Here is a 17,236-nt window from a genome sequence, read left to right as displayed (position 1 = left end):
AGAAGGCCGCTTTCGTTAAATTATATATAATAACAACAATAATGACAAAAACAATGCATTGCACGATGACACGTAGGCACAAGGAGGTAGGCAATAGTGATGACTAAGGCACGGGACTTTGTTATAACTTGGGCTCGGAAGTTGAAGATCTATAAATTGCCAAAAAAAGACCTATAAAAAGACCTAAAAATATCAAAAAAAGGACCTAAAAACTGAAAAAAGAACGTATAAATGTGATCCAAATTAATTAATAACTTCATTTTAATTACATATTTAATGAATAAAAAAATAAAAAATTCTGGTGGTATGGTACACACAGTGCCAAAAAACTGAAAGCTTCAAAACAAGAGAAAGTTGCCACTTCCAGACAAGTTACGGTTAAAGGACCTTGTACCGTACCTGCTTCAGTCGTCCAAAAATGTTTTTCTCTCGTTTCAGGGATGGTTCAAATATATTTCTTTCTTTCTTTTTATTATTTCTTTACTACAGAAATGATGTTTAAGAGGTGATGAACTGATGATGATTCGAATTGAGAATGGGCAGTAAAACGTAGTCGAAAGAAGGTGAAGTTGCACAAAAAAAAGCCGTTAAGACCTAAAAAAAAGGCTAGAAAAGGACCAATAAGCCAAAAACGCCGAAAAAGGCAAAAAAGGACAAATAAAACCCACCTCTTTTGGCCTACAATGACCCAAAATGAACATATATTATGTTGGCCCTCGTCTTCGGACACTAGAGAAAAAAAGGATTTTTCCTCAACTTCCGATACTTAGTTATAACATATTTTTTATTTGGAATCGGATCGAATACTTGGGTGAGATCTTTACGTATCGGATGAATATCACCCAAAATAGATGAACTTGATAAGGCATATTTTAGCATATTTTACAAATTACAAAATATTTCTTCAATTTTCTCGTAATAAGACATATTTATGTAGCTATAATTTCCTAATTGTCTTGCACATAATCAGTTATTTTATAAATTTATTCCCGCCGACAATTTATAGCTGTGCAAACAGGAAAGATATACTTGACATTGCTGTGCAGATAGATCACCAGACAGGAAGTAAACAAGTTTTCAATTGTTCTCATTTCTCTACCTTGTTTTCGCTTCTCAAAACAATCAGTCAAAATAAAAGATTCTGTTTTGTAAGTTGAGTGAAACCGTCGAAGAGATCTTCAGTAAAAGCAAAAGAGCAGTGTCTAGGCATGGCGAAACATTGAAAATCTGCCTAAAAAAGTTGTTTTTTGTATCGATTGCCTAGATTTACCAAATCTGTAGCGAGCTGCCAATGTAAATCTGACATAATAGTGAATGGAACTCGGCATAATTGCACTGAACCTCACGATATTTCCAGTATTTTCCCACTACATTCTTCGGTTAAAGGAATTATTCTGACCTCCACCATAGTCGAAGTACTGTTGTGCAATATTTTTGGTTGTTCTGGGAATATTTATGCATTTTTCTGACAGATTTTAAACTTTTATGACATATTTTTCAATTTTTATGACATAATTACATACATATTTTTCAGTTTTATAGGACATAAACTCCCGGGTTCCTAGTGATGACGTCTCACTCTTCGACTGATTTTACCCTTTCATGTTTTCTTAATGAGAGGCTGGTGAATCTCTGTCACTTATACAGAGGCAGCCTTCAAAGTTACTTTCGATAAAATGAAATTATATACAGATTGTTCCAAAAGTCACTACAATGAAGAAAGGTCAAAAGCGGGAAAAGCACTTTATTGTGTATAGTGGAACCACAAGGAAAGAAACCTGCGCAGACCCCATCGCGCTGGCGGGTGGGGGAAAAAGACAGGAGGAAGGAGCCTTCAGAGCGGCCCACATCAGTGTTGCCAGACCTATTGATTTCTCGGTAGGATTCCATACTAAACTATTGCTATGGCACCTCCGACGGCCTGCTCAAAAACAAGTTTCCTGGTCACCTTACTTGAACATGGAGGGGAGAGTGGAACTCCACTCAGCCATGAAAAGTGCTGTTTGAACTGTGAAATTATGCCAAACGATGTGCTAGGACATTATTATTATTTTACTACTATTACTACATTACCATGGGCGTCCGGAAGGGGGGGGCGTGGCCCCCCTGGAAAAAGAAAATCAACCAAAAATTATATATTTTTCACATATAATTTCATTTCAGCTGCAATAATGTGTGTTAATTATTGCATGAATATGATACATTGAAATTTAAGCAATGTTTTTTGAGGGAACAACACTATTATTGGAGAAAATGTGCCTTCTTTGCCCCCCTGGAAAAAAAATACCTTTCTTGCCCCTGCCTGGAAAAATCCTGCGGACGTCCATGTACATTACTATTTTTAGATGGTTGTATTTTATCCCACCCGAAAATCTATTTCTATTTTAGTTATTTTACGTCGCTTTTGTGCGTCTACGGGTAAGTACGATAACAAGGATGAATGAAAAACTGATGAAATGAATGAAGTGACACAAACACAGTGAAACGTCCTTGCCTTACTAAGTAGAAATACTGATTTCGTAGCGTGGGCAAATTATTTTATATGTGTGTGTGTGTGTGTGTGTATGTGTCTATTATATATTAAATGCAGCAACATACAGGCAGCATAACTGACGAATAAAGCATGTGAGTGTTAATAACAAGAAATTTGCTACAGAACGAAGCGGCATAATTCAATTACAAAGGAAATAATGCACACCCTCCCCCGTAGTTGCTTGGAACTTTCATCGGCTTGAAAATACTTAATTTTCTATCCTTAATATACTATTCTATACTTAAATACTTAATTTTCTACAAAATTATAAAGCGGCATGGACGTCCAGAAGGACGTCTTTCCCCTTCTGGAAAATGAATGTTGACATAAAAGTACTTATTATTTCAGGCGTATGAGTTGATTTCAGTTACAGTAATTTACATCCATTATTATAATAGGGATGTAGGAACGTGATAATTTCAAACTCAAGTGGTGTTTTCTGAGAGGGCAACATTATACGGGGTAATATGCCTCGTTTACCTGCCTGATAAAAATACATTGTTTCCCCCTTGCTGGAAAAAATCTGCAGACATCCTCTTGCCCCCCAGTGCGCACGCCTATGCCGCCCCCGAGAAGGTCGTTCATCCGCTACTATTAGATCATCGGATTTTGTAGCAGATCTTCTGGTTTCCCAAGGAACAATCTCCCGATTTTTTCAAGTCTGACCTGGCAACACTGCCCCGAGCACCGATAACGGCAGGGAAGATGCGCGAACGCTTTTGAGGGAAGGTTTTTTTCCTTTTGGTCGAGCTATAGCTGTATCTACGTATATATATGTATATATATATATATATATATATATATATATATATATATATATATATATATATATATATATATATATATATATATATAACTCAGTCGTCTTTCAATGGACATATACACTCCTACTCCAGTCCATTGAAACTCATATCGTAATGTAACTCCACGTGACCTCTCATACACTCAAGTGTTCACTCTAAACGTGGGCTCTAACATGTAGACTCTGATAAAGTATATTTCCTCCATGACACGTATCACCATTAGATCACTGTCCTTACGGTTATGAACCTTGGATTTTTAGAATTTCAATGCGAAAAAATCTAAAGATGTTAGGTCGGGTGACAGGAGAGGCTACTTTCTTGGTTGATTTGCTTTCTGTGCCACTTTTGGCTGATTTGCGAAGATGGAGATGAGTAACTGAAATGAATGATGAATGGACACTCACAAACATCCATGACAAGGTCGGGATTCGAACCCGGGACCCCTGGCGCCGTAGCGCGATGTGCTAACGGGGGGTGGCTGCTTTCTTGGTGCCCACTTACCTATCACATCACAAGAAATGCAATCCAAAGAAAGATATATCAGGGTTTTCACTGAAATAGTGCTTTTGGAACACCCTGTATTTGCAAAAATTTAGTAATAAATCAATTTTCAGTATCATGCTGTATGTTTTGAACAGGTATCTTGCGGTCACCATGTATAAATTCTCACATTCTGCTGTTACTGTGTTACTTTTCTCCCTTGTTTTTGGATATAATTGTGAAAAATCACCACAACCAATGATTGGTTGCAAGTTCTAGCAAGTTTCACACCAATAGCTAGTTCCAGAACTTTTAGCAGTCGTGAAACGTTATATCTTACCTTGAAGGCAGCCAGAATAGGGTCCCTGCTTGTCAGCGATATCCACGCAGGGCTGGCCAGAGCCCTGTAGGTGTGTATCCGGCGAAGAGAGTACCTCAGACTGTCCGTGTGCATTCCTTCCGTGCAGCGTCGACATCCACAGGACAAGGAGTGCGGTTTATCTATGTAGGCCCCTGTGGGTGGAAGAAGTAACATAGTATTACTGTTTAATTGCAATTATAGTTTTAAAGTAATCTGGATTTAAGTAAGCATAGGGAGTAAAAGGAATATACAGTCTTCACCGCAATTGACTCACTCTTTCACTCTTGCCATTTCAAACAAGTAGCTGGAATGCATCGTCAGTGTTGCTAGGTACATAAAATTTTCAAGTTAAAAGTCTGATTTCGGTGTAAAATTATTGCCAGATAAGGCGATATGTCTCTAAACATTCTACTTTTTCACTTAATTCATATAATCTCAAGTCCCATAACCATCAAATGCTGTACATGACCAATATTAGTCGCAAATGGCAGATTAACATGGCATCAGTCATCAGACGCCTACTTATGACCCTTCAACGATTACTTCTTACATATTTTTCTCGCCCAAAAGTCACATTCTGGATAAAATTCAATGCTATCTTCCACCATTTATTAGTTTATAGATTTTTTGTATGGAATAAAGTCATAATGTTAAGCACTGAAAAATATCTCATACTTTATAGTGCAGAAAATCTGGCGAAATACCCGCCAAATTTGGATTACGCGACGTATAAACACTCTGTATAACATGGAACAATGTCGGAAAAGAGTTCTAATTGGTTGACGAAAAACCTTTATCCTGTAGCTATGAGGCATGTATATATATTTTATTGTCATACTTTAACAATAGTATCAGCAAACAATGCTCACAGAAATATAATGTTTCCTAGAAGTAACACTGAACACCATTGAACAATACCTTTAGATGTCCATCACCATGGATCCCAGTGCAAATCAAATCAAAAATGGACGAAAGGAACATACATGCCTGGAAGGTAATTTTGAAGTTCATAGCTTTGTGTTAGGTTTTCAAATCATGATAAAATTGTTCATTGTTAGAGCAGTTTTCAACTGATAATTAGTATAAGGAAGTAAGTGTAGCTAGCGTTTACTTATTAATGGATGATATTCAGCGAACAACTTCTCCCACAATTCATTGCGTCATATTTCGGACAAAGAGATCAGATCGTGCACTGAAAAGATGCCGAGTAAGCATTGTACGTATGGTCTTTGCCGAAGTGATTCAAGGTATGTTTATCGTGATCATGTGAGGAATGTGTACTTTGTTACCTTTTTCGAATTCCTACAAAAACCGTGAAAAGTGTGTAAATCGGTAAAATCCAAATTTTCTCAATGTAAGAAGGCTTCTCATAAGCTTTCCTTAACACACGCGAGTCTGTTTGCCCGACTTCTTCACTGTGTGATAACGTCAAGTCGAATATCGTACATTGTGCTATTATCTAAGTCATTTAAGGTTTGTTTAATGTTAATATATTCAATTAATTCGAACACAACGGAAAATTTCCAGTTGAACTGTTTTATATTTTCTGCTTTGAGTTTTTAAGCGTAAACCTACATGATTTTGACAAAAAAAACAACATTCAGAAATTACGGAAATATATGCAGACATACTCTTATTATTTGTCATATCCAGAGAAAAATAAAACATGACAACGAAAAGTGAAATGTACGTACACAACAATAGAAAATATAGATATTGGAACAATAAATCAAAACAATAATAAGATAATACAAGTTAAGTTTAATGTAAGTGAGGGCAAAACAGCATTTAAGAACAACGAATGTCCATACAAAGCTTAAATTATTGTTATACAGCCTATTCTTCTATGCCTAATATTTCACATCTGAAATCGCAACGTACGTACAAAAATTTTAAAGAAATCTTGGCTTTATAAAGCATTATAAATTACATAATATAAATAACATAAACAAATTCAACGAATGATATTAGGCTATAACTTCAAACGGCAATGTAGCGGAGTTTCTTAATTACATTCTGAATTACAGTGAAATGAAGTAGAATTACTTCTAAAATATACAGCAATACTTGCTTGTTACGAGAAACAGAATTATATAAGTTCCTTTTCAAAGTATCTGAATTATAGTTACTTTGCCAAAAGTAACTAGGTAAATTTCAACAAGAAACAACTTAAAATTTTCGTTCCTCTGTGAAAGTAACTGATACTTGATTTGTATTTACAAGTAACTTATCACTTAGGCCTATAAACTCTGCAAATTCAGTATGTTTCAGCTTCCTCACAATACATGAGTCTAAACCAACTAACTTAAGAATAATTGAAGTTAGATGTACAGCAGGCTATCACCCAAAATGGAATAAGTTACTCCGTTCGTTCATCCGACAGTCTGGGAAAGTCAAACTTCGGACATCAGATCGTTAATATCCAATCAAACAAATCTCTCTAGAGATGCATAAAATATATCAGTACTAGAACTAGTATTAAAACATTATTAAACTTACACTATAAAATCGTAATATATATTTAATTTCCGATTTTATTTCTTTTAGAAAACTGCATCATCAATATGTGGAGACTGTTTTTTTAGTATGACAGAGTTCCAGCACATGAAACCGTGCGTTAGTCTGACACAGAGTCCCAGGAGAAGCCCAGCACATGGATAAACCATGCGTTAGTCCGACACAAAGTTGCAGGAGATGCCCAGAACATGGAAACCATACGTTAGTCTGACACAAGAGTCACAGGAGAAGCCCAGCACATGGAAACCGTGCGTTAGTCTGACATGGAATTCCAGAAGTCCGACTCATGGAAATAATATTACTTTGTGTATACTGTACGATGGAATTAAAGGACATTCATTTCGAACAAATTACATAAAAAGCATGTTAATTGTATGCAAATTCTCGTGTTTCTCTATTTATTGCAAATGTTTGAAAATATATAATTTGTGACAGGTTTATATTAATGTTATCTGATTATTTAGAGTATCCCTTTATCTGGGATATTATGATAAATTACTATTGTTTGACACGCACCTTCTGCCTTTAGGGCTTTTAGTTTAGTCTGGTTATAACCCTTTTATCGGACTTCTCAAAGGCTTCTAAGGGTTAGCAGGACCAAGCCCTTGCGAGGTCTGTGGTGTAGGATTTAATTTTAATTATCACCTATGCAGGTTGAAATGAAAGATCCTTAAGATCTTTTACTCGAAGATTTATTTAAACTTTCGATGTTATACAAACACTTTTCCAAACAGACAATTCACCCGGTATAACTTGTAGGCCTAAACCTATTAGATATACCGAAGTTTATAACCCTGGTCTTTTGATGATGCAGGAGAACACCTTATTCAGAGTTGGGTTTGTGAATATCCGCCAAAATGGAGTACAAGTACTCCAGCCAATCCGAAGATTGAAGCAAGATATTCCCCAACGTCCCCTGAACCATCAACCTTTCGGCAACCAGGAGAATATCCCGTAGACTTACAAAAGTCTTGCTCTTTTATATCATATTGTTGTTTACAATTTACCAAGGTTACTACATAGTTGTTTAGTATTTCCATAGTTTCATCATTTTTCCTGATTTAAGTTAAACAATTCATTACATATTAACAATAATACATTTTTAAAGAAAAGATTCCAACATAGATTAATATAATACAGATTGAATAGTTTAGTGCCTGAAAAAGCATGTGTTGACAGGGGCGACACATAGCGTTCCCCCAGAAGAAAATAAAATTAAATATAAGTGAACGTTATTTAATTTTGTTTTATAACTTTTTCTCCCTTTTTGTATATTTTCATTTTTCTTTCTCTTCTTCTTCTTCATGATGTGAGGCGATGTTTCATTTGGGATCGTCTTCTTGGACTTCATTCTTCATTTGCATGTAGCTTCTGGAGAAAACAGGAAATGGTTTTACATCTTGTTTAACACACTCCTTCGTAAAACTTCTTGACGTCCATTAGCCAGGTCTTCCATCCATTTAGGTCTTCTTCTAGATTCTCCTCTTTTTGAATGGGAGATGGATTTTGTAAAGGAAATACAGGTTGTTCCGCAATTATCTTGCAGATTGAAGCATTTACAAGTCCCTGTTTGTCAGCAAATAATGGGCAGTGTAGTTTCTCCTCATCTTCTTGATTCAGCAACCCTGGAGCGAAAACCTTCTTTCTTATATCTTCCTCGGCGGCGGACCTATTGTCTGAATGCGATTCCCTTTCAGCCATCGATAGTTTAACACACTAAGTCTTACCATTAATTGCTTCAAAACTATCTTCTCGGTCATCTGGAATCAAACTTTCTTCAACGACTTGTCCCTTCACCGTTAAATATAATTTATTGGCACCTGCATCCAAATTGATTCTATATCTCTTGAAGAAGGGATATCCAAATAACAAATCTGCCTCTAAATTCTTCACTACGTAGACTTGATCTTCAAAAGTGTGTCCTGCAATTTCAAAAAGAATGGTTCGGCATCCTACAATGCGAGACCTCTCGTGTCCAACAAAATCCTTTAACCTTATCCCTGGACATCTTTGCAGTTTCAAGCCTGGTAATCTCTCTCGGAGATTTACCCAAACATTATAATTCATGACTGTGCATTCACTTCCTGTATCCAAAGTACATCTTATTTTTAATCCCAAAACTTCTATTTGAATTTCTGGCTTCTTGCTGCAATTCCCAGTTACTTCGAAAACATTAAACAATTTCTCCTCTTTAGAATTTGGACAAGAATTTAGCTCTAGATATAAAACATCTAAATTTTCATTAGTAAATTGTTTGTCTTCTTCGCTCTCACAAACATCAAGATTGTGTCGCGTTGTAGAAGGGAGAGCTTCATCTACAACGACCTCTGGTTTAAATTTGCTCGACTGGTAGAGGGAATTTCCCAAGAAGGTGCTTTAATAGTGGAAGGAATTTCCCATACAGGTGCTCTAGGGTTCAAAGCACAGTCTTCTGGACTTTCGTCAGTCTGTATTCCACATTCTTTCTTACGAGATTGAAACCAGTTTCTTTGATTCTGGTTCTTATTCCAGAATGTCCTTCTATCTGCATCCTTCCTTTGGAACCTTAGATTTCCATTCAACCTTTGGTTGATCGGTGTGGGCCTCTTATCTTCTTCTCCTCCATTCCTCCGGGATAGCTCTAGATTCCTGATTCGAGGTTGAGGATTTCTTCGTTCATCAGTTCGTTGGTAATCGGCTTTCCATCCTTCCATTTGTTCAGACGCTTCGAACTTTCCCAGGAAATTCGTGAGTTGGTCTATGTTGGTGGGATCTCGAGTTAGTACCAGTTGTCGCACTCGTGAAGGTAATTGGCCAATGATTAAGTTCAACACTTCTGATTGGTTGATGGTTTCCGTCAGATTGCAGTATGCTGCATATACCTCCCAGCAATATTCTTCCAATGATAACCCTGCACCTTTGCTATAATGTTTATTCCTCAGGGTATTCATTTCCCTTTGTTTTGCTTCAGGCGATGCGTATTGCTTCCTAAAAGCAGAGCGGAAGTGTTCAAAAGTTTTCCATCTTTTTTCGTTTGCCATAAACCAAGCCTTGGCTTTACCCACCATTAGCGAAGGGAGGACCTTTAGTCGATACATCATGGGCATTTTCATTAAATCCATATAAGTGTTTATCTCCTCCAAGTACCTTTCAGCAGATACTGAATTGATTTCTCCATTAAACTTGGTGAGGGAATTGACGTCAGACATTCGGAGAATTCGATTGGATGAATGGTTTAAGTAGGAATTATCTTCAACCATTTTTTCCGTAGCGTATTCTCTAGTTCGTCTCGTTCCGCCACTCCTTTTTCGTTTCTTTCTTTGGCATGGTTCAGAATATTCGGGGGATTCGGAACTGGAAGAATACGAGGAGCAAGAGGTTCTTACACATATCTTCTTTGGCAGAGTTTCCATCTCTTCATTCCTATTCTCCTTGCCTAGTTGTAAGGTTTCCAACTTTGAGGTTAACGTTTTTATAATTTCAACTTGTTGTGTTTGGGCCTCTTTTGTCACTCTTATTTCACCCTCCAAATTTACGTACATTTCTTTCAGCTCAGTCATCTCTTGGTTCAAGCCTTCTTGTAGCTGTTTAAAACGGTCATCATCTATCTGCCGATCTTCTCTCCTTCTTTCCACTAGTTCTTCATATTTTTCGTCTCTCTCTTTTCTGATTTCAGCTATCGCTTCGGATATTTCTTTTCCTAGATTTACTTTAAAATCTTCAAACATTTTCTTATTCATTTCTCGTTCCCTTTCTCTTTCTGCTTTCTGTTCAGCATCTCGTTCACCCAACTTTTCGATCAAACGTGCAAACTTTTGGTCATTTTCTTCCTTGTCCTTTAATCATTGCTCTTTTTCTTCTTCCTTTTCTTTTAATCTCTGCTCTTTCTCTGCTTCTTTCTCTATCTGTCTTCGCATCCTCTGTTCAGCTTCACGTTCTTCTAGCTTCTTGATTAAACGTGTGAATTTCTGATCATCTTCTTCCTTTTCTTTTAATCTTTGCTCTTTTTCTGCTTCTTTTTCTTTTAATCTTTGCTCTCTTTCTTCTTCCTTTTCTTTTAATCTTTGCTCTTTTTCTGCTTCTTTTTCTTTTAATCTTTGCTCCTTTTCTGCTTCTTTCTCTTTCTTAAAATCCGTCATAAAGGAGATCATCATTTCCCTCCAACTATCACCTGTTGGGGTGGGCGTAGCTTGTTTTTCCACGCACTGTCTACATTTAACTTCTACCTCTGCTGCTACGTCAGATCCTGGGGTTTTATGTGCGCAACTTTCATGAACGTATCTGTTGCAGCTGGAGCATGGTAATAAGGTTTCCTCTTTCTTTTCTTCATTCGTACAGCAAACGAGTCTCTCCTTTTGCTGCCTGGTCAAAGGTCTCTGGGAACCTATCATCTTTGCTTCTTCTGGTTCTGGAACAGGCTTCTTCTTCTGTTTCTGGAACAGGCTTCTTCTTCTTCAGCTAGGCTACGAAGATCCACAGGTGGTTGCTTCGAGGATCCTGGTCACGGTCGCCAAAAATCACTGACACGCACCTTCTGCCTTTAGGGCTTTTAGTTTAGTCTGGTTATAACCCTTTTATCGGACTTCTCAAAGGCTTCTAAGGGTTAGCAGGACCAAGCCCTTGCGAGGTCTGTGGTGTAGGATTTAATTTTAATTATCACCTATGCAGGTTGAAATGAAAGATCCTTAAGATCTTTTACTCGAAGATTTATTTAAACTTTCGATGTTATACAAACACTTTTCCAAACAGACAATTCACCCGGTATAACTTGTAGGCCTAAACCTATTAGATATACCGAAGTTTATAACCCTGGTCTTTTGATGATGCAGGAGAACACCTTATTCAGAGTTGGGTTTGTGAATATCCGCCAAAATGGAGTACAAGTACTCCAGCCAATCCGAAGATTGAAGCAAGATATTCCCCAACGTCCCCTGAACCATCAACCTTTCGGCAACCAGGAGAATGTCCCGTAGACTTACAAAAGTCTTGCTCTTTTATATCATATTGTTGTTTACAATTTACCAAGGTTACTACATAGTTGTTTAGTATTTCCATAGTTTCATCATTTTTCCTGATTTAAGTTAAACAATTCATTACATATTAACAATAATACATTTTTAAAGAAAAGATTCTAACATAGATTAATATAATACAGATTGAATAGTTTAGTGCCTGAAAAAGCATGTGTTGACAGGGGCGACACATGTTTCAGTAATTTATCTTAAGTCTAATTTTCTGTAAAAGTGAATAAAAATGTACATATGAATATTTTATTGCCATCTTTTGGTGAAGTATTGCGTTACAATTGTTAAACGAGTTATTAATCTTTGTAAGTGGTCAAGTTAAAGTAGTTGCGTAGTTTACTTGAAAACGAAGATTAGAAATTTGAAGGAATCAGCTGTTTCAATGATATTGACTGGAACATGAAAATTCAAAAGTTTTGAATCCAAGATAAATTTTCTTCAGTATATGAAAAAAGGTTCAGCTCAGTTCAACAATACTGTGTACATATTTGCGGAATATATGATGAGCACTAGCCATGTTGTCAATTAGGTTATATGAGGCGATTCACTACTCTCTGAAGGTGGAGGCACGTGGCACAGTGGTTCGGATCCCACTTTAAAATGTAGGTTCAGTCCCGATTAGCCTTTCTGTGCATAAAGTGGACTTCAAACATCAAATCAATCAATCAACTCCCTGAAGATTTCATAAGCAAACTTCATGTAGGTTCATAGGCGGCAATTAGGGGGGCAAGGGCAGTCGCTCCCCCACTTTTTAGCCACTTTTGCTCCAGCACTATTATACATTTTCCCCAATAAAACACATGATCAAATTATAACGTATACTATTTACGGTTTTAATGAAGGAAAAAAAGTAGCCCTATTTTTTAACATTTTTTAAGACTTACTGCTAAAGAACACGTTTACTGTAGGTATGTATTTGTTCTAATACATACATAATGATATCAAATTAACCTTACCTTAAATTGCTACATGATTTTTTTTATTTTGTTTGATTTGGTATATTTTACTTTGCTTTTCTGCCATTTTTAGCTGATCGCGAAGATGAGGATGACTGGTGATATAATGAAGTGAAGGGACACTTACAAAGAACACCCATGCGCAGGCCAGGATTCGAACCCGGGGCCCTTGCCGTCGTAGCGCTGTGTGATAACCACTCCGCCACGGAGTTAGGCGACAATGACTTTGCAATGTACTTATTATATTATGTAGTAGTAACATAGGCGCCGACTCCATGGGGCTTGGGGGGCCTTGAGCCCCCAAATAATTTTGCTTTAGAAGAACTAATGTATTATTTTGCTTCTCTTGTAAAGTTTACTCAGAATTGTGCCACATGAACTTAACTTTAAATACACATTTGAAATGTTCTAGACCATCAATTTGGGGGGCTGAGACCGCTAAACCATCAACTTTGGGGGAGCTGAGGCCGCTAAACCATCAACTTTGGGGGGGGGGGGCTATGACCAGAGACAGCAAAACATATGACTTATTACTATATACTAAGTATGTAATTATGAGTATTGTTAAAATTTTTACTAAAAAGAGTTTCAAAAGACGATGTGCATGAACTAGGGTAGTGGATGAGACTTTTGGGGTACAAATGGCTCTAACATGACATTCAGAACGAGATCATTGATATAGTAGGGAGATCTGTTTTGCGCTCCGTGGTAGCAGATATTAAAAGTCGGGAATATTTTGCTATTATGGTTGACGAAACTTGTGAAATATCCATTCGTGGACAATATTAATATTCTGCATTAGAACTGTGAATATAAATTTTGATATTTTTGAGGAATTCATGGGCTTTTATGTGATTCCGAACACTGAGATCAAAACTTAAAAAAGTAAGAGAGTGAGTCATTCATTAATTTATTTCAGTGATCAGAGCCCCCCCAATAATTTTGACAAGTCGGCGCCCCTGAGTAGTAACTAATTAATCTTTGTCTGCACAAATTCAACTCTTTTCAATACAAATATCTACGCACTACTCTACTAAAAGGGGACACCCTGTTTGGTGCGCCTTGGTCGTTCAGACCTTAAGCCGCCCCTGGGGCTAGAGATCAAGAGAGGGTGTGATACAGAAGGCGTTGGTAAAATGAGCCAATCGCTAGAATGGGCGTAGCATACTTTTTTTTCCCACCAGGAGTGACAAACTAAAATTTTTCCAGAGGGGGCAAATAACAACTCAACACTTTCCCATTTTCTAGAAACGGCTATTTCTGGTTAACTTTAGAGTCGTTTTCACGTTCAGAAGACACAACGGCGCTTATATTATGGAGAAACCGCACAGTGTTGCCAATACAGCGCTAGCTCATGTCGCCGGGAAATGATGACCTTCCTTCACAATGAAGGTGTTACATATTTTGTATATATAATGATAATTATATGTAATTATTAATATTAATATTATACTGTGAACGTTACAGTTATCCTTTTTACTATGATCCATTGCGATCGCTACACACGCGAGTGTAATGCACGAATGTGACACTTCAGAAATCACTTAAAAAAGTAAAAATCACTGAGCGCTCACACAACTGAAAACACTTTTTCGAGAGAGGGAAAAAGTCTAAACAGACCAAAGCAGATCTCTCACTCAAGTAAGGGGAACCTGGCACATGGGTAAGATTAAGTTACAACCCAAACAAACAAATGAGTTATGGCCCACGTGAACTGATAAGACGTGAATGACTCAAGCAAGGCATGTCATATTTCTATCTTGAAGCCCCATATTTTGTCACGTGTTGGAAAGCCTTTCAAAGGTTAATATGGTGTCTATGAATTCATGTGCACGTTGGAAACTGAAAGGTGATCTTCATTTCAGTATTAATGTCGACAGTAATGTAAACAAAAACAACGTGTATTTGCGACAGCACTAATGTTGCTCACAACAGCAGCATTGGAAATAATTGTCAATTATTAAATTTAAGTAATTTCAATTCTACGTATTATAACAAACTGCATGAAGTTCATATTTTTACTGAATGGAAATAAAATGACAACTCGAAAACTTGGTGGTGATTATCCGGATTGCTGCGGTGAGCCAACTCAAGATGGCCAGACAACGTCTCCTTACTTCGCGCGCGGTTCGGGTTAAAAAGAAACTCCAAATGCATGGAAGTAATATTTCTGGGAACCTTTGAGTGGTTATAAAAAATAATTTAATTTTTTTCTCCACAACTTTGTCGCTGGAAGTTTTTACTTGGAATTACAGAACAAAAAATGGCCAGCGACGACATTTTCTACTGCACGAATATAAAAAATCTCCACATACTTTATTTGAATATTTTTTAATGAAAATATGCTTTAAAGTATTGATAAATTCTGAGTACCACCATCACCTATGACAATTAAAAAACAGTGTCAATTTTTTTAATAATGAATGCTTCAATTTTACGGCATGTTTCAACGTTAGGAATGAAAACAATGTAAAAATTGTGTTTTCACAGAAAATTTGCGTTTTTAATTTATCTAAAATTATGTAAGCAAGTTACCAGTTTTTTGTGTTCACCATTGAATTCTCTACAAAATTTCCTGCAAAACTGCAGGTACCGATTTTACTTAAGCTAAATTTGTAAATCCAGAAATTTCACAACAGCGCGCTCGTATTTCCCATAAGAAAAGCATTGCCCATAAGAGCCCATTGTGTCTTCTGAACGTGAAAACGACTCTAGTCATTAGCGTATACCTATACTTTCGTTTATTTTACTTTCCACGTAATACCCTAAAGCACAATGAACAGAATGAAATCTTTCAGCAATTGTTTTCCAGGAAGAGGGGGAGGTTGGAGGCAAGTGCCTACTTCCCTGCTGTAATTTATTTCATTCTGTCCTACGTCCTTTCCCTTTCATCTGAATTATAAGACTGCACCTAAATCAACATTCAAACGTCACGAGAAATGCTCATTTAAATGAAGCTATTTATAAGTATATAATCAAAAAACAAATTCAAACTGCACATGAAATGTTCATTTTAATGCAGCTATGTCTAAGTAAAGAATCAAAACAAACAGGTTTAATATAAAAAAATGGTTCAGCATTTCTCCACGTGTTTGAAGTAAATAAAATTATGTAATTTTGTTAAGTATAAGGTGATGTGTGAATGGTTGCTACAAAACGGTCGGCATTTACCAAGTCTGAACTCGATCATAAGAAAATTACGATAGAGGTTAAAGCAAAAGAACTGTTCCTTCTAAGTTGGAACAATTGAGAGCTTAATGGCAGCAATATTTCTTTTGAAAATTGTGCTTTTAGATAGAACAGATGTGCACCTTTCCATGGAATATAATCGCATGCATTTCCAATGTAATAATTGATTATTTGCCTGTATAGGTACATATATTTTCAAGCAGACCACAACGGGTACTGTTAATGGTTCTTACAAGAAATTTTGAGAACAGATCAAATTCTGTAATTACCCGTTCGATAGCCGTTAGCTCTTTCTCTCTCATCAGCATGCGGGGGAGGGGGGAGGGGGGGAGACTGCTGGCAGATAAATTTCCTCTCCCCCCAGGGAAGACTTCATGAAATTAATTAACCGTTACTTTTATAATAGAAACTGTCCCTGGCAGTGGCAAACCACAGCTGTTGTGGATTTATCAGCCGGGAAAAAATAAGAAGAAAATTCCCTCCTGGCTGGTAGACTTGGTTTCGGAGGGAGGAAGGTGGAAATCCTTTTACCATTGTTTATCCACTTGCTTTTCGATATCCGAATCGAACCTTTTTTTTGTTTGTGAATTCTCCTCCGATTTTCTGGACTCAGTTTTTTGATATTGTTTGTTCGAATTGAGTTTCCGGAATAATGTTGAAAATGTTTTTGAGGTGACGTCAGGTTTCCAGTTTTCCTTCGACTGTTATATTTAACCTCAAAATTAACCTATGGAATGCCATGTATGACCTAATGGTATTTCACCATATACGAACTGGAAATCAACTTTTGGTCTGTTCAATCTTACTTTTTTAATTTGACTTTTGTTATTTAGGGAAGCTTTTCTGCAACGTTTGGCTAATCGCGATGGTGAGGATGATATGATCAAATTGATGAAGGGAAACTCACAACGAACACCCTTGCCCAGACCAGAATTCGAACCCAGGATATCTCACGTCGTAGCGCGCTGTGCTAACCACTCCACCACGGAAGTCGGGAACTAGTTTTTTGAAATACCAATGGTAAAAATGTTAGGGTTTTTTTCCCCCATAGAATTCACAAGAAATTCTGTACCTGGTATAGGGCTACTTGCACGGACTTGGCTCGTGTTCATTGAAAATTATTCCATACCCCAACTTAACTGTCCTTACCACACAGAGCTTCGTCAATCTAGAGCGACACAATCTCTCACCATACGGAGGTCAATGCATATGTAGGCAGTGAGGCGCAAGCAACCCACAAACCTTGCCTGACCACACGTATACTCAACGTAAAATAACCAACTAGGCGTGATACATGTGCGGGGCTATTTACTCTTCTTGTATATAAACTCAGGAAGCTCCTATTATACAGCAAGTGTGTCGGGACCAAGACCAGCTCAGCGAGCGCCCCCCCC

General features: G+C 37.1%; 1 protein-coding gene across 1 annotated transcript in view; it reads right to left on the bottom strand.

Annotated features, from left to right (window-relative positions):
* The window catches only part of LOC145991421 (transient-receptor-potential-like protein), an 885,379-nt gene that overhangs the window by 106,389 nt on the left and 761,754 nt on the right, over positions 1 to 17,236 (bottom strand). Inside the window, exon 5 of the mRNA XM_083127420.1 lies at positions 4,157 to 4,329. Coding sequence (XP_082983546.1) covers positions 4,157 to 4,329 — 173 coding nt within the window. The remainder of the gene's footprint in view (positions 1 to 4,156; positions 4,330 to 17,236) is intronic.

This window comes from Lepisma saccharinum, chromosome 8, assembly GCF_977018435.1.
Source record: "Lepisma saccharinum chromosome 8, izLepSacc3.1, whole genome shotgun sequence".
NCBI lineage: Eukaryota > Metazoa > Arthropoda > Insecta > Zygentoma > Lepismatidae > Lepisma > Lepisma saccharinum.
This window is presented reverse-complemented; position numbering and strand designations above follow the sequence as displayed.